At 35.7% G+C, this 23085-nt stretch overlaps 1 protein-coding gene across 1 annotated transcript; it reads right to left on the reverse strand.

The window, feature by feature from the left end:
- Positions 1–7095: 7095 nt before the first annotated feature.
- On the reverse strand, positions 7096–8774 carry LOC113742824 (katanin p80 WD40 repeat-containing subunit B1 homolog KTN80.4-like). The gene is made up of 4 exons (XM_072071987.1): positions 8760–8774; positions 7702–7818; positions 7545–7613; positions 7096–7460 (listed from the first exon to the last, which is right to left on the reverse strand). Exons 1-4 carry the CDS (start codon positions 8765–8767, stop codon positions 7400–7402), a joined length of 255 nt encoding a protein of 84 aa, XP_071928088.1. The 5' UTR covers positions 8768–8774; the 3' UTR covers positions 7096–7399.
- Positions 8775–23085: the final 14311 nt, after the last annotated feature.

Below are 23085 nucleotides of genomic sequence, written 5' to 3' on the forward strand. Positions count from 1 at the left end.
GCTGACAACTTAAATCTTTTAATGTATTTTGGGATTGTATGGATGGTTGAGATAGAAATGAATGTATTTGTATGTTCCAAACTTGGGAACCGTTATTTCGTTTATTATTGAGGTTGCACCTTATTTTAATTGATGCGAGTGACTGAGTCCTGGCAAGAGTTGGGCAGGCGGTTCGCTAAACTCTAGGGTACGCCTAGGGGGAGGTGGGGCCGTCACAGATGGTATCAGAGCTCCTTTCGAACTCGTGCCGGGAGAGGGTTCTCGGACTGTGGGGATTGGTTTGTTAAATGTGAAATCAATGTCTATTGTTGGGGACCTTAGATATGTATGTTGGGTAAGAATCTCAAAAGTGGTTGATTTCCTCTTGAGCCTAGCTAACTCGAGTGGTGAATTATCATATTTTTGAATTCCTGTACCCGAGTACCAAAGAGTGATACCTTTATGATAAATCGGTGTCCCGAGTAATATGAGGATAAGTTTGGATGGCGAAAGCCAAGGCAAGGGGGATGCGAATAGTCTGGACTTGGGATATATTGAAGATATTGGTGAGATTGGGGACCCTGATTAGTCAAGCGTACGTACTTGGTTGTACTTCGTCAAGTTTTGATTAAGTATAGTGCCTGAGCAATACCAAGGGTTAATGTCCTATAGGTTATGTGATTTGCTTTGATGTGACTTGTTTTGATTAAATGTGTTGCATTACCCCTGTTTTATGATTTGGAAAGGTTTATTTGAGCCTTATTTTATTCTGTTTATATTTATATAGTTACTTAGTGGCTATAATCTATCATTGATTAGTTGGCTATATTGCTATAGTTGATTAGTCGCGAAGCATGAAAGGTAGAAGAAGTCAGGATCAGGGAACTACTCGAGGACGTGGTCCTGGTCATGGCCGTGGGGGTAGGCAAGCCCAAGAACCGGTGCGAGAACCGAGAGATGAGGGAGGTGCAACGGTCGAGCCGCAACCTGGACCCCGGATGGAAGGAGGGGATCAGGTGGCAACTGTGATTCAACAGATGACTAATATTCTTGCTCGATTGGTGGAGCAACAGGGTCAAGCCCCTGTGAATCAACCTAGGGATCTCGATATGGGGCAAGATAGGGCCCTAAAGCGATTCCAAAAGTTCTCTCCTCCTAAGTTCCTAGGAGGACCGAACCCTGAGGAAGCAGAGAGTTGGTTAGAGACCATGATCAATATCTTTGCCGCATTAAACTATGCAGAGGATAGGCAAGTGCAATTTGCCGTTTTTCAGTTTGAGAGTCCGGCCAGAGTCTGGTGGAATGTAATTAGGGTTAAATGGGAAAGAGAGGGGATTGCATGGACTTGGGTGAACTTTGTGCGAGAGTTTAATGAGAAATACCTCCCACCTATCGTCCAGGAAAAGAAAGAGGACGATTTTATTAAGCTCTGACAGGGAACTTTAAGTGTATCTGAAGTTATCCAAATTTGCTCCCGAATTGATAGCTATGGAACAAAGGAGGATAAGGAGGTTTGTTCAGGAGCTCAATATGGAGATACAGGTGGCCTTAGCGGCAGCCCAGATTAACACTTTTACAAAAGTTTTGGAGAAGGTTCAAAGAATAGAAATTGCTAGGGCACAAGTGAGGGTTTTTCATGCAAAAAGGAGAGGTGCGCCTAGTGGAAGTCAAAGACAGGGACAAGGTGATTTGAATATGCCACCCTCTAAGGTGGGTCGAGGAGATGGTGGTGAGAAAATTTCAGGGACACTTAAGGAAATTACTCCCAGAGGGGCCTCGCGTGGAAGGGAGCAAGCAAGAGGTGCCTCACAAGGAGGTCAGATCTCAGCCCCTCGAGTATCTTGTGGGTATTGTAGGAAGGTCAATCACACTGAGGATGAATGTTGGTGAAAGGCAGGAAAATGTTTATGGTGTGGTAGTGCCGAGCACCAGCTTGTAACTAGTCCCCGTAGATCACACCTAAACCTTGAACAAGCAAATGTAGGAGGAACTAAGCCAGGGGTGCCAGTTAGAGTGTACTCCTTGGACCAACAAGCAGCACCTGAACCATTGGAAATAGTAGAAGGTATAATTCGTGGTTTCTATTATTTGATAAATTTTGGCTACGGTGAGACTTGGGAGTTAGAAACGGATATGCAAGGAAAATAAAAAAATAAAAAAATACTCTAAGTTATTTAGGAGTACATGGATGAATTTCGAGGACGAAATTCTTTTAAGGGGGAAAGAGTGTGATGATTGGAAAATTCGTTCATATTTTCTTAAATTTTTTTTATTTTTGAATAAAATTACTTTCTAATAGTCATACTACTCAATTACTCCCTCAATAGTTATAATGAATAAGAGAATTAAGAGTTTTACCCTTAGTTTTATAGTTCGCGTAAATTAGGATTTTTGTGTATTCTGGTAATAGAATTAATTGGTGAGGACTTGTAAAAATCCCTTATATTTTTCTTAAATTCCCTTTTATTTAGAATTTATTACTTTTTAAAAGCCTTACTACTAAATCACCCCACAATAAGTGCAAATGAATATAGAAGTAAGGGTTTTCTTTTTCCGATTTCAAGTTAGCACAAATTAGGGTTTTTACGTCTATCCGTAGTGTGACTATCTGGTGCAGAGTGTGGATTAAATTTGGTGATTTAGAGTGAGTTTTAGATGAGAAATAATGTGTGATTAGAAGTAATAATAATAAGTTAGTGAATTATAAGTTAAAACCCTAGTATACGCGATTTAAGGAAAAACGGTTCGGACCGACGGGTACCGTTCACTACCGATTGAACACACCACTTGACCACCACTTTCCTACCATACAATACCATTGATATGAGTGCAAAATATCACCCCATTTTTCAGCTAAGCTTGGCCGAAATATTTGACCAAAAAAAACAAGGAAAAAGGACAAAATGTGAAGGTTAATCTTAAAGCAACAAGTGGCGGCCATCTATTGGTTTGTTGACTAATTAATTTCCACCATCTTTATCACTAAAAACTACTCAATTTATCCCTCATTTTCAGTACACCAGCCGAGAGAGAGAGGAAGAAAAGCCAAGAGAAAGAAACCACAATCCATCTTGAGTTTGATCCACTTAAGTGAGAAAACAAGAAATCTAAACCGATTAATCAATAGTTTGTGAGTTTGGGAAGTTTAAGGAACTAAAAATTTCAAAGAGAGGTGAAGGATATCCTTTGAAAGCTTGTTCTTGAGGTATATTGGCTGTCCCTTATCTTTGGTTCTTTTACTTTTGTTTAAGTTGTTATATAACTCATGATTTGGTTAAATTGGTAGCTATGGAAGTAGTTGTGGTGATTTTGGGAGAATTGGTGAGTTAGGGTTTGTATTGATCAGCCATATTTCTTCTTGTTTAGATGAATTATGATGGGAATAAGTGTAGATAAGGAGGTGAGGTAGTGTTTTAAGCTAGAATTATGAAGATTAGCACTTGTAGGCATAAATTCCAGATTTTCGGTTTTGCACCTCCCCTGTTCTGACCGGCACTATTTGACCATGTTAGAGGCCGAATTAGGTTTAGCACAAAATATTAAAGTTTTATAGAATGATATTTTATGGTCGCCTACAAAATTTCAGCTCAATCAGAGTAATGTAGCCTGTGAAAAGATGAAAATACCCTGACTGCCATAGGAGTAAAGTCAGTGGACAGTTTTGACAGTACACCAAGATGGTCGCATTTTTTCACCTTGATACGTACTGAACTAGCATTTAGCCAAAACATAGAAGTTGTAGTGGGTCTTAGCTTTCCAACGCCCCTAAGAACGCCTTAAATGGATTTCGGTAACCTGAGTTATGGCCATATGAACATAGTGCGGTTAACTGGCCTGTTAGTAGGAATCTGGTTCTGTAAATTGGGAATTTGACTGTGTTATACTGGAATTTGGACTAAGTGGTCTTTATCAAAGTTATAGCCCTCTGTCTTAGCTTCGAAACAGTATAAATTTCACTTCAATCCAATAAGCGTAGCTTCAATTGTGTCCAATACGCTAAGTAACGGTAAATCTGCCTTTTTGGTTTCTTAGCTTAAAACTTATTTTCGGCCGTTTTCCTAGCTAAATCTTGTGCTTGAATGATTTTGAGCCTATGGAACGGCTATTGTGATGAGCTTATATTGTGTATGACTTTGGGATTGATTGAGGAAAAGAATGAAGTCATAAATGGCTGGAAATTGGGTAAATACAAAGGGCGTGCTGCCCGAATTTACGCTCGAGAGTTAGGTAGGTATACGTGCGACTTGAGTAAAGTTTGAAGGTGAATACCACTTGAGCCATCTAGGATATTTGCTACTTTGTTTATCGAGGGTTATAAGTTAGAATTTGGCCGAACTTGTACCCTTGGAAAATGAAATACCGATTACTAGAAATACGTTTTCCTCATTCTTTCGACTTAAATAGTATTTCCAAGTACAAACGCTGCAAAAGGTTACAGTTTGAAAAGCGAGCGAGTGTTTCACGAATATTCTCCAAACGAATGTCAATTACTTGATTCTTATTGAACGAAACGTTTAAGTTTCGAACCTTAGCCATTTTTCAAAGTTCTTAAACAAGAGTTTTATCGCAGATTTGGACTCCAAACCCGGAGTATAACCCTGACGTGATTACTAGGGGCACTTCATTTTGGTGAGTGCTTCCAAATACCTGATTGAACTGGACACTTGTTTCCAATACTTGATCAAAATGATTAAATGATATATGATTGGTTTGATCGGGCAAGAGTGTACTTTATCACACTTGCCCTTATTTGATATATACTTGTTTATTGTTGAAATTGATTTGATATACTTGTTTATGATGTGCGCACTTCCTGGAATTCCAGAAACCCTGTGGCGAGTTACTCGAGTCGAGCCAACAAGGGCTTAGTCGATTGGGTAATGAACCCTGGGTAGCTAGTAATGTCGAGTGGAGTGATATCTCTTCGACTAATCGGTATACTCAAGTACTACCACCAGTGTTTACTGAGGATTTTGGGCCCGGTAAGGGGTTTGAATGGTGGACGGAGAGTAGTGTAAGTGGTGTTCTACTAGATTGGTTACTTACTTGAAAATTGACGGAGTGTCAACTATTACGTGATCAAGCTCCTGGTGATGCATTGGGAATTTGGCTCCTGAGAGCTATTCGTATCCTTATACTTTGAGATGATTGTTACTTGTAGCGTTATTGTTTCTTTTAAAACTTTATACTCGCTCATTTGAGATTGCTACCTGAAGTGTTATTGCTCACTTTTATGAACTCTTCATGCTCATTACTTTGCTACATTGAAACTTGTACTTATAAACAATGGTCAATTTGCTATTTGGGACCTCACTGGGTTTCTAGCTTATTCCACGCCATTTGTTTTCCTTACAGGGATACGACCGAGACGTGAGACGTGTACAGACTAGCATAGTCTAGTTGTTTTGAATTTTGTAATTATACTCGCACTAGTCGCTCGATTAGGGTTGAATGTGCTGAGAACTTAAATCTTTTAATGTATTTTGGGATTATATGGATGGTTGAGATAGAAATGAATGTATTTGTATGTTCCAAACTTGGGAACCATTATTTCGTTTATTATTCAGGTTGCACCTTATTTTAATTGATGCGAGTAAGTGAGTCCTGGCGAGAGTTGGACAGACGGTCCGCTAAACCCTAGGGTATGCCCAGGGGGAGGTGGGACTGTCACAGAAAGTTTGTGCATTAAAAAGGTAACTTATATGGATGACTAAAACTTACTATTTTATTGTCCAAACTTACCATTTTACTTAAAAAACTTACATACAACTAGTTTAGTAAGTTTAATGATGTCACTAGTAAGTTTTGTCAGATAAATGGTAAATTTGGCTAATAAAAAGGTAATTTTTGAAATTTATTTTTTTATTGCACAAACTTACTATTTTACTTGAAAAACTTACATACAACTAAACTAGTAACACTACAAAAAAAAAAGATTTCTAGTGACAACAATATTTGTCAGGAAAATATACGTATTTTGTCAGGAAAAGTTTTCGTGACACCAATGTCGTCAGAGAAGATTAGTCACCTATACGCCGTCGGCAAAAGGTTTTCCTGACAACTATTGGAATTGTCGTCAAGAAAGGTGTTATTTTCTGTGACGCATCATTAGGAAAGGTAATCGTGATGATTTCATCGTCAGGGAAAGACCTCATATTCTTGACGATCCTTTGTCGGGAAAGACCCTGAACTTTGTCACTAAATTTTTGATTGTCAAGAAAAGTCCTACATTGAAACTTGTGGGGAAACTTTAATGACAATGCAATATCATTTTTCCTGACGACAGCTGCATCACTATAATATATTAATTTCTAATTTGACCATTCAGCCTTTTTAAGCCCAGCAATTTTAGTGACAACAATGACCGTATCTTTTTTTTGAATAATAATTTTTTATTTTATTTTAAAAAAAATTTTAGCAGAGCTTCCCCTTACAAATGGACGAAATCTCCCTGCCAACAAGCCCAATTTCAAGAAAAATTAAAACTCCTGACTAAACCATCGCATATCATCTATTTAGACACTCCATCCAATCAAAATATAAAAGTATGCAAGCAAAATATCAACCAAAACTTCACAAATTATCATTAGTAGGCAACCATAATATGTCAAACCACAAAAGTTAACTATGTCAAACATTTACATATCATCACATTCCATGATTTGAAACCAATATAAACATTGCTATTTCTCCCTAGATAACTGCCATATACCTAACATATGCTAAAACCAAAAGATGGACTTTAATTCCATGGTCAACAAAATACTAGAGATCGATGATATCAAAATAGAAGAGTTCTTCAGTATGAGCCAAAAGCAATCCACAAGTTCACCCCAAACCTGTACAATAAAACCAAGAAAAATCTGAAATCAGAGAAATAATAGAATGGTATGCAAAAGATGTATTTTTATTATGATGCATGGATGATCACTACAAATTGCTTAGGGACCACCTAATAATGAGTACAAGCAATGCATTAACTTGTACCAGAATAATTACTATGCTGCAAGTAACCAATAATACACCACGAAATACAAATCATAACATAAATTGTTCCACATCTATTTGCTACTACCTAACTACATCTATTTGCTACTACCTAACTACATTACAGCAATACATGATTTATCCAATAAGCCTACAACTAAAGATTAGCATTTCATGATATTGGGTTAGCCAAGAATTAGACCTAAGCATTCTCCACCAGGTCAAGTTGATGGGGCGCAATATCTGTTCAAGCAGATGAAAGCAAAAGGCCATTTCTCACTCAGCTTTCAACCTTGAGTTAAATGAATGAATTAGCAGCCTCCACTTGGCACGACTGCGATCAAGTCCCACAGTCTTCTTGGAGAAACATGTTAGGTGTCAATCCAATATTTGCAACTAAACTACTCAATCAATACACACTTTCCTCATGAAACTAAACTTCTTGAAGTGCTAGATTTAACTCGTGTGCCGACTTGGCAATTGAACCACCTCTTCTGGAAAACCCCAAAACAAATAAGCAACAAAGAAATCATCATGTGCGTACATTGAGAACAGCAATTTAGGGAGAGAACAATCACCTGCAAAGTACAGGCAAGCAACGCTTAACCTTTTCAAGCTCAACAAAGCATGTATTGCAGCGTTCCAACCTTTTGCACCAACCCAACAAGAGTCTCAGAATTAGGAGACTTCAGATAATACGGATAATAAGAGATGTTTTGAGATATTGAATCACACCTTTGCTCTGCCTCAATATCCACTCCTACGGATGAAGGTGCTGATATAGAAGAATATATTACTGACCCAAATACTCTGACCAGCTTCAGAAGCATCTCCAATGAGATATTTTGATGCCTGCAGAATAATATGTATCACATGCCAAGAGAACAGAATAAGTAATCAGCTGGAAACAATTCACATTTACAGGCATGTCAAACCAATAAAGGCATCCATTCAAACAGTTCATGGAAAACCTTTATACAGCAAATTACCTTTTGTTGTAAGAAAAATCTGTGCAATTAGATCTGAGCAAGATAGATAAATATCACCATGTGAAAAGTTTAACTCAAAAGAGTTTTCTATTTATCCGGCACCACGTAAAAATTCAATTAACTGTTTCTATATTACATTGTCACAACGTAAGAAGTTCATTAATAAAACCTGCCTTCTCAAAGTCCAGGGCAAGCCAGTTAAATAGATCTTGTACCTCAGTTTCTTTCATAGCTACCCATCTAACAAAAAGGAAATTTAACACAGAAGTTTCTATTGCCATTTCTCAGCTAGCAAAAGTTTAGATTAAAGCTCACAGCGTGCAAAAGTTGGCAAATGGAAAGTGGCCTGGTAAGAAAAAGATATTAATGGAACAGAAATGATAACTTTTAACTAACATGCACTTATACAAAGAGATGTCAAGGCCAAATCATCATTATTTTTTTTCAATTTACTTTATTATGAAATCACGAGACTGACTTCACTGTACTGTTAGCAAACAGCTTAGATCTATTCCAGATATGTATCATAGATCCAACAAAATTCCAATTGGGCTGGTAAGAGAAAGATACTAATGGAACAAAAATGATAATTTTTAACTAAAAACACACCTATATGAAGAAATATCCAGGTAGAATCATCTTTTTCTCAATTTAAATAACTAAGAAACAGTGTGACTGGCTTCACTGTTATTTTAGCAACCAGCTTAGATGTATGTCAAATGTCTTGTAAATCCAACAAAATTCCAATTTGTAATAGGCTTAGACTATAAAAGAAGCCAGAGACTGCTGCTTAAACATCTTTACCTGTCCATCTCACTTTCAAGAGCATTTACAGGGAAATTAGAAGAACTATGACACATCAACATAATGCCAAGAATTATGACAGCAGAAATTTGTCCTGTAAACCCTGCCATTCCACCTTTAATCTGGAAATGTAAGAACAACAGAATCTGAAGTCGCATATCCAGTATAGATAATCACAGTAGCAACTAGCATCGCTGTCATAATTCTCACATCTCAACTCTGTTAGTAAGCTGAATTCAAGCAATGAGATTTAGGCCGTGGTAAGTCACTAACATGCTCCATTTTTTATTGCAACACTGGGATTTCTCCACCACCAAATTATCCTGGGCCATCTTCATTTTTTTCTATATGGGTGATGCATAGGAAAAAGTGTCAGTAGTGTTCGAAGACTATCCTTGCAGTAAGTAGCAAGGATGCAACCACTGAGAACACATTGCTGGTTTCCCCATAGCCAGTCTTAAAATTTCTTTCAGTGTTCCATGCTGACCTGAAATTTATCTATTATCTTCACCCAAAATAAAATACAACTACCTCATATAAAAGCCACTCAAATGTAGTTCAAACTATGTAGACATACGTATAAAAAAGACTGGACAATAGTACACCCATTTTGACTAACCAAGTCGAAATTTCCTCTTTTTTTGGCCATGAAATCCAAACAACATTACCACACTTCTAATCCAATAACCAATATTTGCACCAGGACATATAACCCAAGGAAATATTTAGAAACTTAATTGTAATTTAAGTACATATTCTTAATCTACAACTGCATTGTATAAAAAATAATGTCATTTCATGAAATATCGATCTTTCATCAAAAGGGTAAGCTAAAAATTGTAACTTTTCTGTTAAATAGCGAAGCAACAAAACTGAAAAATTGAGCTGATTGCAAATTCCATAGTCAGACCTGAAAAATTGAATTGACTCACCAGTCAGAGCCGACTGCCAATTCCACTATTGTACTTTCAGTACCTTGAGCAGAGCTGAAAAATTGATGACTTGGAAATAGGAGGAGCAACCAAAACAGGATACCAACCGGGTCAATTTTCAAAGGATCTCTGTCGAGCAAGCGAGCATCAGCAAGAATGATATCAACAAGTTTTCTACTGATTATATCCCCGGGCACAAGAATTTAAACATCTTCCTGGGTTTTGACGAACAGAGAAAGAGAGAGATGAATAAAATACCCACTATAAAAATAAAAAATGAAACCAATTAAGGACAAAATTGAAGGGTGATTTGGAGAAAAGGAACTGATTCAAGACAAAATTGAAGACAAAATTGAAGGATTATTTGATTTTTACATCACCTTAGACCATCGTGTTGTCTCTCTTGTTGAAAGAGATGAAGACAAGTTCGAGTTCGTTGTTGTTCTTTGTTTTTGGAGATATGAAGACAAGTTACAGATTTGGAGAAAGTGTTTCTTTGTCGTTGTTGTTCCAAAAGTAAGAGATACGGAAAAGTGTTTCTTTGTTTCCCGGTTTCCATGTCATAAGTCTGATTTCCTTCTAAATTTTTTTGGGTCCAAAACGGGGAAAAAACTGGTGGGAAAAAAATGGAGGGAGAATGAAAACTTTTCCTGACGAATTGATGTGGGGAAAGTAACTCTAGACAATGAAAAAAATAGAAAAACATGTTTGCCTTCTGAAGGACATTTGCCTGACGGGTTGTCATAAAAAGTATTGTTTTTGTAATGAATAGGTTGGTTGTCATGAAAAATTTGTCACGAAAGAAATAATTTTTTGTAGTGTATAAGTTTAATCAAAATAATAGTAAGTTTTGTTGGATAAATAGTAAGTTTTACTAATGAAAATGAAACTTTTGAAATTTGCTACTTTGTTGGACAAACTTACTAATTTATCTCAGAAACTTACCTATTGCTAAAGTGAGTAAATTTGACAAAAAATATAGTAAAATTCATTACATAAATGGTAAGATTTAATATTAAAAAAGTAAATTTGTTAAGTAGTTAAAACTTACTATTTTACAAGACAATTTTATCAATTTAGTTGGAAAAGTTTCATGTACCTTTGGATGCATTATTTAATTCACCAATAAAGGGACGCAAAAAGCTATAAACTATCACAAAAGGGAAAGAAAATTGGTTGTTCAGCTCAACTGCTATTATTTTATATTAACTCACCTAACGATATCGGTACCACAACACTATCCATTATTTCATATAATTGGGATTGACAATTCTTAAGGAGTGTGGCCCAACATGATTATGCACTTAAAAAAATTTAGTTGGTTTTTGGAGCAAGACAACCAGTTATTTTTGTGATTGTCATGCCTACAAATTAAGTTGAATAATGTGCTGAATCAATTAGTTAGTTGGGAAGCTTGATTAATTACTTAGTAAGAAATTCAAAATAATGAGATAGTTGGCAAGAGAAATCTTCTCTATGTATCTAGAAGGTTGGAAATTAAGAAGGTTATTGGTAAGTGTGACTAGAAATCTTGTCTATATATTTAGAATGATCATTTACAACTGTAAATTGACCTTGTACACTCCAATGCAATATATGAGTGAAAGAAAGAAACAATTGAAACTAGTTTTGTCTCCAAATATTCTTCTCAATTCTTGACCTAATATTCAACAAAATTAGTATTAGAGCAAGGTTTCAACAAAACCAGAAAAATTTGAGAGATTTTCAATTATACAAGATGGCCGATCATACTAGTAATGGTCTTCCAATTCCCATATTCTCTGGTGAGCACTATGATCATTGGTACGTGAAAATGAGAATAATTTTCAGATCACAAGAGTTGTGAAAATATGTAGAAAATGGCTACAGAGAACCAAAAAATGAAGAAGGTCTCACCAATCAAGAATTAAGAGTATTCAAGGAGCATAGGAAGAAGGATGCAAAAGTTCTTCCAGCAAAGTATGAGTCCAAATATCTTTTCAAGAATTATGGGAGCCAATCATGCCAAGAAAGTATGAAAGATTCTACAAAAGGAGATTCAAGAGAATCTCAAGCTAAAGAATGTTACTCATCAAACTCTTAGAAAAGATCTTGAAAATTTCAAGATGAGAGATGATGAAAGTATTCAAAATTACTACACAAAAATCACTACAATTTTAAATAAAATGAAAATTTTTGGTGAAGAAATTAGTGATAGCAGAATTGTTGAAAAGATTCTTGTTAGTTTGCCTCCAAAATTTGATCCAATGGTGTTCATAATTCAGGAGACGAAAGATATTTCCTCAATGAGTGTTTAAGAGTTGATGGGATCTTTGAAAAGTCACGAGAAAAGGTTGGCTAGACATGTTAAAAAATCTATTGAACTTGCTTTCCAATCAAAATTGAATTTCAAGCCCTAGACCAATGAACGAGAGCCATCTTGCAATTCACAAAGAAGCAATAGATATGGCCATGGAAGAGGAAGATGTAGAAATTCAAGACGAAGAGAAAGAAACAACCTTCAAGAGCCCTTAATGCTGAAAATTCACAGCCTTGCAACTATTGTGTAAGATCAATCATCTTGAGAAAGATTGTTCGCACAAAAACAAGTCAAAGTATACTATTGCAAGAGATTTGCCCATATTAAGAAAGATGGCAGATATAATACGGATCGCCAAGCAAATTTTCTGAAGACAAGCAAGAAAAAAGAAACTTATTCTATACTTGTCACATGGCCACCGAAGTAAAGAACAATGTGTCGTATCTTGACATCGTCTGTAGCAATCATATGACAAGAGATAAACCCATTTTTGTTGACTTGGATGAATTTATAAAGACTGATGTGAAGATGGGAAATGGAGTCATAACTCAAGCACAAGAATTGGGTACAATTGGTGTCCAAACCAAACAAGGTACGAAGTTCATTCATGATTTTTATTTATTCCTGATTTAGACCAAAAATTATTGAGTCTTGGATAGTTTCTTGAACATAAATCTGCATTTAACTTTGATGATTATGAGTGCTGTATCTATGACAAAAAGGATGGTAGACAACTTGTGACGAAAATTCAAATGCTAGCCAACCGAAGTTTTCCAATCAAATTCAATTATAGTGAAAATCAAGCCTTAAAAGCATATGTCAATGGAGATTCATGATTGTGGCCTAAAAGATTTGGCCATTCGAATTTTCATAGTCTCAAAGTGCTTCAATAAAAAGGGATGGCATATGGCTTACCAAGAATTGAGGAGAAACATGAAATTAGTGAAGGTTGTGCATTTGGCAAACAATACCGGCAATCATTTCCTAAAGAAGTTGCATAGTGAGCAAAATGATTTTGGAGCTGGTTCACACGGATATTTGTGGACCTATGAAGACAACTTCTCATGGAGGTAACAAATATTTCATCATTTTCATTGATGATTTTTCAAGAATGACTTGGGTCTATTTCATGAAAAAAAGAATCTGAGGTGTTTTCAACTTTTAAGAAGTTCAAAAGCGTTGTTGAAAATAGAGTGGCTGTTACATCAAGAAGTTGAGAAGTGATCGTGAATAGAAGTACACCTCAATTGCATTTCAAGAATTTTGTGAAGATGAAGGCTCAAAAAGGCAGCTGACTGTTGACTGTTGAAAATGGAGTCTTGGAAAGAAAGAACCAAGCCGTAATGGTGATGGCAAATCTATGTTACATGACAAAAGCTTGCTAAAAGAATTTTGGGTTGAATCCATTTATACAGCTGTATATATGCTCAATCGAAATCCTACAAAGGCCGTGTGGAATCAAACACTAATTGAAACATGGAGTGAAAGGAAACCATCGGTGAAACACTCAAAAAGTCTTTGAGAGCATTTGCTATGCTCAAATTCCAAAAGAAAAGGGTACAAGATTGAGGAAGTAAGTGAAAATGTTTTTTTGCTGGTTATAACTCCAAGTCTAAAGGCTATAGATTGTTTAATTTGAAAACTAACAAAATCATCATTAGTCAAGATGTTGTATTTGATGAAAATGCTGCTTGGAATTGGAATGAGAAAAAGATTGTGAAGCATGCTATTTATCATCATGAAGAAGATGCAAATTCAACAAATGACGAGAAAATGGTGATGATTCAAAACCAATAAGGAGTCCACTATCATCTCCAAGTTAAAGTTCGAGTTCTCCAATCTCAACTCTAAAGAAAATGAGGAGTTTGAGTGATGTCTATGCAAGATGCAATTTTTGCATCTTTGAGCCGGAAAATTCTGTAGAAGCATATGCAGAAAAGGATTGGAGAAAGGCAATGGAAAATGACATTTATGCAATTGAGAAGAACAAGACTAGGAAACTAGTTGAAAAATCTCAAGACAAGGGGATCATTGGTATCAAGTGGATTTACAAAGTCAAACTAAATTTGGATGGTTCAATCCAAAAGAAGAAGGCAAGACTTGTTGCTAAGGGTTATTCACAGCAGCACTAGTTGCAAGATTTGGCACAATTAGAGTTCTTATTGCTGTGGCAACCCGAAAAGGTTGGAATCTCTACCAACTTGATATTAAATCTACCTTTTTGAATGCAGAATTGAAGGAAGAAGTGTATGTTCAACAACCTTAAGACTTTATCAAAGAAGGACAAGAAGACAAAGTATATAAGTTGAAGAAAGTATTGTATTGAGTGAAACAAGTTCCAAGGGTTTGGTATTGCCAAATTGATTCTTATTTCATGGAGCGAGAATTCAAGAAGAGTAAAAGTGAGCCAACCTTGCATGTGAAAACCCAAGATGATTCAAGCATTCTCATTGTTGTTTTATATGTTGATGATTTGCTTTACACCTGTAACAATGAAAAGATGATAGCTGATTTTAAGAAAGACGTACTGAAAAGATATGAAATGAATGATAAGGGATTGTTACATCATTTTCTTGGCATGGAGATTTATCTATATGATGATGGAGCCTTTATTTGTCAAAAGAAATATGTTGAAAATATTCCTGTGAAATTTTGCTTGGCATGGCTGATTGTAAACCTATGCCCACATCACTTGTTGTAAGTGAACAATTTGTCAAATAAGATGGTGAAAAAAAAAGATTCCGCTTTGTATAGAAGTTTGGCGGGAAATTTGCTTTATCTCACAGCTACAAGTCCAGATATCATGTTTGCTTCAAGTTTATTGTCAAGGTTTATTCACAACCCTAGTCAATTACATTTCGGAGCAGCCAGAAATGTGTTAAGATACATCAAAAGCACACTCAACTACAGCATCAAATTTAACAAATGCGATACTTTAAATTTGTATGGTTATTATGATAGTGATTGGAGTGGATGCCTTGATGATATGAAGAGCACCTTACACTATTTCTTTTCGTTTGGTTCTAGAGTATTTTCTTGGGCATTAAAGAGGCAACAAAGTATGGCACAATTATCCACTAAAGTTGAATGTGTGTCCACAAGTTTGGCAACAGCACAAGTCATTTGGCATAGAAGAATTTTTGAAGACATTGGTGAGAAGCAAAAGGAAGCTACGATAATGTTCTATGACAACAAATCAACAACTGACATTGCCAGAAATCCAATTCATCATAGCAGAACTTGCCATATTGCTATCAAGCACCATTCTATTCGATATACAATTGAGGATGGTGAAGTTGAGTTGAAATTTTGCAAGAGTGAAAAGTAAGTTGCAGACATCTTTACCAAGGCACTTCCAAAAAACAAGTTCAACTATTTTCAAGAGGTGCTTGGAGTTCGAGAACAGCACATTAAGAAAGGAATATGTTAAATAATTTGTTGAATCAATTAGTTAGTTGGGAAGCTTGATTAATTACTTAGTAAGCAATTCAAATTAATGAGATAGTAGGCAAGAGAAATCTTCTCTATGTATCTAAAAGGTTGGAAATTAAGAAGGTTGCTGGTCAATGCAGCTGGAAATCTTCTCTATGCATTTGGAATGATTATTTACAACTATAAATTGATGTTGTATGCCCCAATGCAATATATGAATGAAAGAAATGAAAAAAAGAAACAATTGAAACTAGTTTTGTTTCCAAATATTCTTATCAATTCTTGGCCTAATACCCAACAAATCACCATTTGTTAGAGTGTTATTTTGGTGGACACAGATTAATCCATGAATTGATTATAGCATAAAAAAAATCATGGGCAAAAGAAATCTGTGGAACTTCTGATCGTCTATATCAAAAAGTGGTCTTATTTCTTGGAGAGTAGGTTTTGCAGGAACGATCAACTCTGCTTCCTTGTGTCTCACTAAGAATTGCATTGCCATTCTTCTTGTTTCTTTTAGGCTAACTAGGAAGGGGGTTTTAAGGGGTGTTGGGCGGATCACAGGGGCTGGGGGACGTTAGCACTGCAAAATAATTGAAACTTTTGTGGGTTTGGTACTACTAAGTGACAGGTTGTCAAACCTGTACAATAATAAATACCTACTCAAGATAAATACAAATTTTGTATATTACAGTGAGTAGGGTCGAATCCACAGGGATTGAGGATAATTCGTTTCTTCCAGAGTCCGAAGTATGGGGGGTTTTTGGAGAATATAAAATAACTAATTAACTAACTAATGAAATAACTAATAGAAATAAACAGGAATTAATCAATAACTAATACGACTCTAGTCAAAAGTGTAACTTTTCAGACACGGTCTATTCAACTGATCATCGATGCAAAGATAATTCAATTACTCATTAGTAGATTGGTTATAGTTGACATACACGCGATAAACAACCAGTCATTCCTTACTTTTTCTATAGTCAAGGTACGACCATTAATTATTTCCCTAACCACGAAATAACCCTAAGTACGATCAAAGGATTTAATTTTTCGATTGCAATAAGAATTAGAAAAGCCCAACCCTAACTAACAAACACACTACGAGGGTTCGTTTAAGTTAGATCATACGTTTCCCTAACATGAAACCAATTATGCTAGTTGCCACTAGTATTAATCAATTGAACAATTACGGATTCAATCAATTAATCTGGTAGTAGATTATTAGGTTAATTCGAATATGGGACCCTTGACATTCAAATAACATAACAAGCATAAGAAGTTAAATCAGAAAACGTACAAATACCAATAAATAAAAGAAATAAATAAAATAATTCGATCTCATAGATATTTGGAACCGAGTTCTCAAATTGACCTTCGACTAGAAAATGGAGATTTAGCTACACATGCTCAAGGGAGATCTGCAGGAATCCATCACTAACCATTGGTTTTTCCCTCAAGACTAATGAAGAGCAACCCAAATTAGCAAAGGAGAAACCAAGGATGGCTGTCTTATGTTCCAAAGAATCCCTTTGCAAGATTGTTGTTGTAAGAATCGAACACAACCTAAGAGGGGGGTGAATTAGGTTAATTAAAAACTAATCAAGTTATGAGACACTTTTTGGCTCGATATGAAATTTACCCTCTTTTCTAGATGACCACACAATAAACAATTGATTAAGAAAGCAAGATTGCTCAGGAGTAGAAGAGACAATCAATTTATGTTTGCAAGATAGTAAGTAAAGGGGAAAGAATATCAAACCAAATATTTCCAAACTCCTCTTGAGCTTGAGTCTCACTTTATAGAACAAGTCTCTTCAAGTTGATCAAATACAATCAATCTTTGTGTACAAAGGAAGGATCACTTCCTCCTTACCCCAAGCCACACTTGTTCAAATTAGGAAACTTTACTATCACTCGGATAACTCTCACAAATCTATACTATTAAAGTATTTTTCTCACACAAGAAGAGCTTACACGAAATTCACACAAACAAGAGTACAAATCTTCTTTGATGAGTATTTTGTCACTAAAATCACTCTAGATCTTTTGTAGTCTCAATATGCAAAAGTTGTTTTGAAGTGGTTGATCATACTCTATTTATATGAGACCAAAAAATTTCTTTATTAATGCTTCCAACGGATAGAAGGCAGCTAAAAAGTCAACTAGCCGTTGGTAGTGTCGGACGTCCGGTAGACTTGTTTCTTGCGTTCGACAGCAGTCAATGAGCTAAAGAGATTTTCTTCAATTCTTTCGGACTTCCGGTGCCTTCAATGCTTTTGCGTCCGAAGTACTGCAATGTTTGTTGGATATCCAGTGCCCCAATGTTATGCATCCAATCGAAATTAGTGAGTTTAGAAGGAATGATTTAATTTCTTCGGACGGCCAGTGGTGGAGTTCTTCATGCATCCAAAGTTGTGCAATGATTATTGGACGTCCGATCCAGGCTTCTCGAGCGTCCGATAGTTTTCAGCACTCATTGTCTCATTCAATTGTATTTAATGTTTGAACCTGATTTGCTTCATTACTAAAAAGATCTATGCGGAGATATTAGTAACATCCATTTGTTTTGTAAACATCAAAAGCTAGGGATTAAGATTAACAGTTGCTGCCGAACTCCTAATCACGCGGGTCTGTCCTTCTTTTTCTCCAAGTTTCCTAATTGATGTCTACTACTAAATAAAAAAACTAGTCTCCTAAATAGAAAAAGAAACCATAAAAAGAAAATATTCCAAGTTTCCTAATCCAATACTATAACTAATAATGAAGATTAAAATCTTCAAAATCTTCCTTCAAAAATTGCCTTGAATTCGACTCGGACTTGGAAACTAGTCCCGAACGTGCCACCATCAAATTAACTGGAAAATTATCACTTTTAATCACATTTTGCTCATTTTCCTACAATTAGCACCATTAAGCAAATATAAGTAGAATCTATTAATTAAAATAATATTTGACTACAATCAAGGGGAAAATAATCATAAATTGAATGACAAAAATGCAACCTATCAATTTCCCCCACACCTAAACCATGCTTGTCCTCAAGTATGAGAACAACAAATCAAACACTGCTCAACTCTTCTATTGCCAAGATACAATTAAAATATATGTCAAATATTAGTAGCAATTTTCAAAAAATATCTCTCAAGTTAGCTTTCAAGATCAAGGACTCTTTCAAGTTATGACTAACTAATCTAAGAATATAAAATATTCAACCAGCATCCATAAGTAAATGGTTCGACTATTAAGTAAAATCTCAATATTAAAATTCATGGATCAGCGGACTAATAATTCATTCAAACACTTCCAAATTTTTTGCTATTAACACATTTTTTCTAAAATATCCCCACACTTGATTGATTTTTGTTTTTTCAGGCGGAATGCTTAGTCTTTAGCCATTTAAGCGTTTTAACGTGAATTCCGACATTGGCCAAATGAAGGAGCTCGGTTACTCAGCCATCATCGTTTAAAAACCACATACTCATAGCTATCGTCACTTTTTGATGTGAAAATCGACACTTGTGGTGAAGACATCCGGTTGCTAGGCAACGATACTAGCGGAGTATAGCCGAATACTATTCATAAATAAGCATCAAATTAAAATTAACAATTACACAAAGCCGCTTCATTTCTTAAATATGGAGAACTAAGATTAATAGTTGAACCAATTTGTATAAAAAAAATGCTAGACAAATATTTACAATACTTAGAGAAGTTAACCAAAAAGTGTAAAAGTCACAAAATCTCAAATATTCACCAAAGAAATACCCTTAAACTTGACGATGTCATATTTAACACCTTAGAGTATAAAATCTTAGCAATAGAAAAATTTGAAACATCTAACCATCGTTTATCAGGAACAAACATAAGTATGCATAAAGATAGGCAAAAATTGGATAAAATTCGACAAAGTCAAACAAAAAATTTCAACAAAAATGCTTATACTTGCACTTTTTCAATATATTATCAATATACTACTCCCCCCCACACCTAAATCTTACATTGTCCCCAGTGTAAGAGATAAAGAATAGAATACGAAACAAAAGGACAACAAAACTTCCTTGAGCACGTAATGGAGAGTCTCGAGCAGTTATGGCATAGGTGGGAATGGTGGTGTGAAGCCAATATGGTGGACCTTTACTTCCTCCAAACCAAAATCGGAGATGCCAACAGATAGCTAAAATGGAGATGGTCATGGGAGGTGGCTAGCGGTGGCAGCATGGTGTGATAGCGATGGTGACGAGCAGAAATGGCGCAAGCAGCGGTGATGGCGTGCGAGTGGTGATTGGCAGCTGTGTACATCCGCAGAGAGAGGGAGAGATAGTAGCGGCAGTAGGAAAGGAAGAGAAGGGGAGGGAGAAAAGAAAGAAAAAGAAAGACAGAAAAAGAATAGGACACTGTTGATTTCTTTTTTGAACCGCTGTGCTAGACATGGGCACGCCTAACTACCCTTGAGTCTTCTGACTAACCCTAAGCGTGACCACATGACGTGGGTACGCCTAACTAATGCTGAGTCTTCTGCCGAAACAACGAAAATTTCATATTAGGCGTGACCACCTAGCGTGGGCGTGTCTAACTATGGAAGAGTCTTGTGCTCGCAGATGAAAATTGCATGCCTTAGGCGTGACCACCTGGCATGGGCACGTCTAACTATTGAAAAGTCTTCTACCCACAGACGAAAATTGCCTTCCTTAGACGTGCCCATTGGACGTGGGCACGTCATAACGATAAGAAACCTGCTAACCATCAAAAACGAAAAATTAAACCACCAAATATGAAAAGTCTAACAGAAGCATATTGAAACACATAATAAATGAAAAAATAAAAAAATTAACAAACAACTAAAAAAATGGATTGGGTTGCCTCCCAATAAGCGCATTTCTTTAATGTTTTTAACTAGACATTGCCATGTTTATTCACGGAAGATAAAATCGTGTAACTCATTTTAGTGCTTCATTTTCTATATAGTCCTGATATCCTTTGTAAATAGAGTAATCATTGAGCACATGAGGTACGGTCTTCCATGGATTAGTAGATGGCACCAAACAAACAAGTAATGACCTTAATTCTTCACTTACTCCTCCATCACGAGCACTCATTGGTTCGAGATATTTTGCCATCGCAACTCTTAATTTATTCTTGTCATGAAACTCAAAATATTTTGATATAATAAAGTCAATCTCACTAACAGGAATTAAAGAACAAGAGTCAGGAGAATAGTGATTAAGGAATGAAGGAGATGTCACCGCATTTGGAGATTGTTCACTAGATTCATTCACTTAAAATGATTTGATGTTGGGGTCTCATTTCTTGCACTTCAATTCCCTTGTCAACCACATCTTTGGATTATTCTTCTTGAGACTCTTATAGTTCCATGTCATTTATCAGGATAATTGCACTCCCATCTTCTTCAAGGTCGACGTTGGTTTGTGAGAGCAATTCTTTATAAATTGGAGAAATCAATTTTTTCATTGTAGATGCCAATTCACGCCTTCCATCTTCCATCATTTTAATTATCCTTTGTGTGTGCTGTTGAAAATGATATGTGTTAGTAGATAGTAATTTAATCATTTCTTCAAGAGACATACCTGACATGGATGATGGTTGTTGAGACTCTTGCTGTTGAAAACTTATTGGCCTTTGTTCATAATTAAAATTGGAATTATCCCACTATCCTTGATCATACCCATTCGAATAAGGGCCACACCACGTTTGATATTGAGGTGAAAAATCTCCAAAAATATCGATTGGAGCACTTAGGCCATCTTGAAATGCGGGGTATATGTCGGTTGAATGATTTGAGGCAAAATAACGTCCACAATTTGCAATAGCCAATTAATCATTAGTAAAAGCATGAGTCTCATAATCTCTTCTAGAAATAAAATCCAGTCTATCACCAAAATACGGAATGTTAGTAGGCATAAACTATATAAAAAAAATAATAAGAGAAAAAAAGAAAGAAAACAAGATGAACTAAAAAAGAAACAAATTAATCAAGCACCAGTTCCCGGCAACGGCGCAAAAAATTGATAGGTTGTTGAGCCTGTATAATAAAAAATACCTACTCGAGAAAAATATAAATTTTGTATATAGCGGTGAGCAGGGTCGAATCCACAGGGATTGGGGATAATTCATTTCTTCCAGAGTTCGACGTATGGGGGGGTTTTGGAGAATATAAAATAACTAATTAACTAACTAATGAAACAACTAATAGAAATAAACAGGAATTAATCAATAACCAATACGTCTCTAGTCAAAGGTGCAACTTTTTAGACACGATTCATTCAACTGATCATCGATATAAAGATAATTCAATTACTCATTAATAGATTAGTTATAGTTGTCATACACGCGATAAACAACCAGTCTTTCCTTATTTTTTTGATAGTCAAGGTACGACCATTAACTATTTTCGTAACCATGAAACAATCCTAGGTACGACCATAGGATTTAATTTCTCGATTGCAATAAGAATTAGAAAAGTCTAACCCTAACTAACAAACACGTTACGAGGGTTCGTTTAAGTTAGATCATACATTTTCCTAACATGAAACCAATCACGCTAGTCACCACTGGTATTAATCAATTGAACAATTACGGATTCAATCAATTAATCTGGCAATAGATTATTAGGTTAATTTGAATATCGGACCCTTGACATTCAAATAACATAACAAGCATAAGAAGTTAAATCAAAAAACGTACAAATACAAATGAATAAAAGAAATAAATAAAATAATTCGATCTCACAGATGTTTGGAATCGAGTCCTTAAATTGACCTTCGACTGGAAAACGGAGATTTAGCTACACATCCTCAAGGGAGATCTGCAGGAATCCATCGCTAACCATTGGTTTTTTCCTCAAGACTAACATAGAGCAAGCCAAATTAGCCAAGGAGAAACCAAGGACAGCTGTCCTATGTTCCAAAGAATCCCCTCGCGAGATTGTTGTTGATGAACTCCTAATCATGCGGGTCCGTCCTTCTTTTTCTCCTAGTTTCCTAATTGATGTCTACTACTAAATAAAAAACTAGTTTCCTAAATAGAAAAAGAAACCATAAAAAGAAAATATTCCAAGTTTTCTAATCCAATACTATAACTAATAATGAAGAATAAAATCTTCAAAATCTTCCTTCAAAAATTGCCTTGAATTCGACTCGGACATGGAAACTAGCCCTGAATGTGCCACCATCAAATTAACTGGAAAATTACCACTTTTAATCACGTTCTGTTCCTTTTCCTACAATTAGCACCATTAACCAATATAAGTAGAATCTATTATTTAAAACAATATTTGGCTACAATCAAGGGGAAAATAATCATAAATTGAATGATAAAAATGCAACCTATCACTAAGTCTTGTCATGTCTTCTCATATTCGTACAAATTTCAAGTGACGGAAGGAAAATGTACTCTGAATCCTCTATCCCATTTCCGATTTCAGTCTCTGTCTGACCTTTATTTTCTTGCCATTCCTGATTATATTACCCGGTATATCCATTATATACCAGCATAGAGTTGCAAGAAAAATTAAACATGATAAAAAAAATCAAGATAGACATTAAAACAAAAAATCGAACAATAGAAAAGTGGGGTGACAACCGAAACCAAACATGAGATAGAGCATTCAAAACTAGGAAATGGCGTCTGCCCCATTACT

The sequence above is a fragment of the Coffea arabica genome, chromosome 1e (genome assembly GCF_036785885.1).
Source record: "Coffea arabica cultivar ET-39 chromosome 1e, Coffea Arabica ET-39 HiFi, whole genome shotgun sequence".
Classification (NCBI taxonomy): domain Eukaryota; kingdom Viridiplantae; phylum Streptophyta; class Magnoliopsida; order Gentianales; family Rubiaceae; genus Coffea; species Coffea arabica.

Coding starts and splice junctions, on each gene's coding strand:
- LOC113742824 (XM_072071987.1), bottom strand. Junction 7,614..7,701: donor GATATTGAGGCAGAGCAAAG/GTGTGATTCAAT, acceptor TTGGTGCAAAAG/GTTGGAACGCTGCAATACAT. Junction 7,461..7,544: donor TGCTTGCCTGTACTTTGCAG/GTGATTGTTCTC, acceptor GGGGTTTTCCAG/AAGAGGTGGTTCAATTGCCA.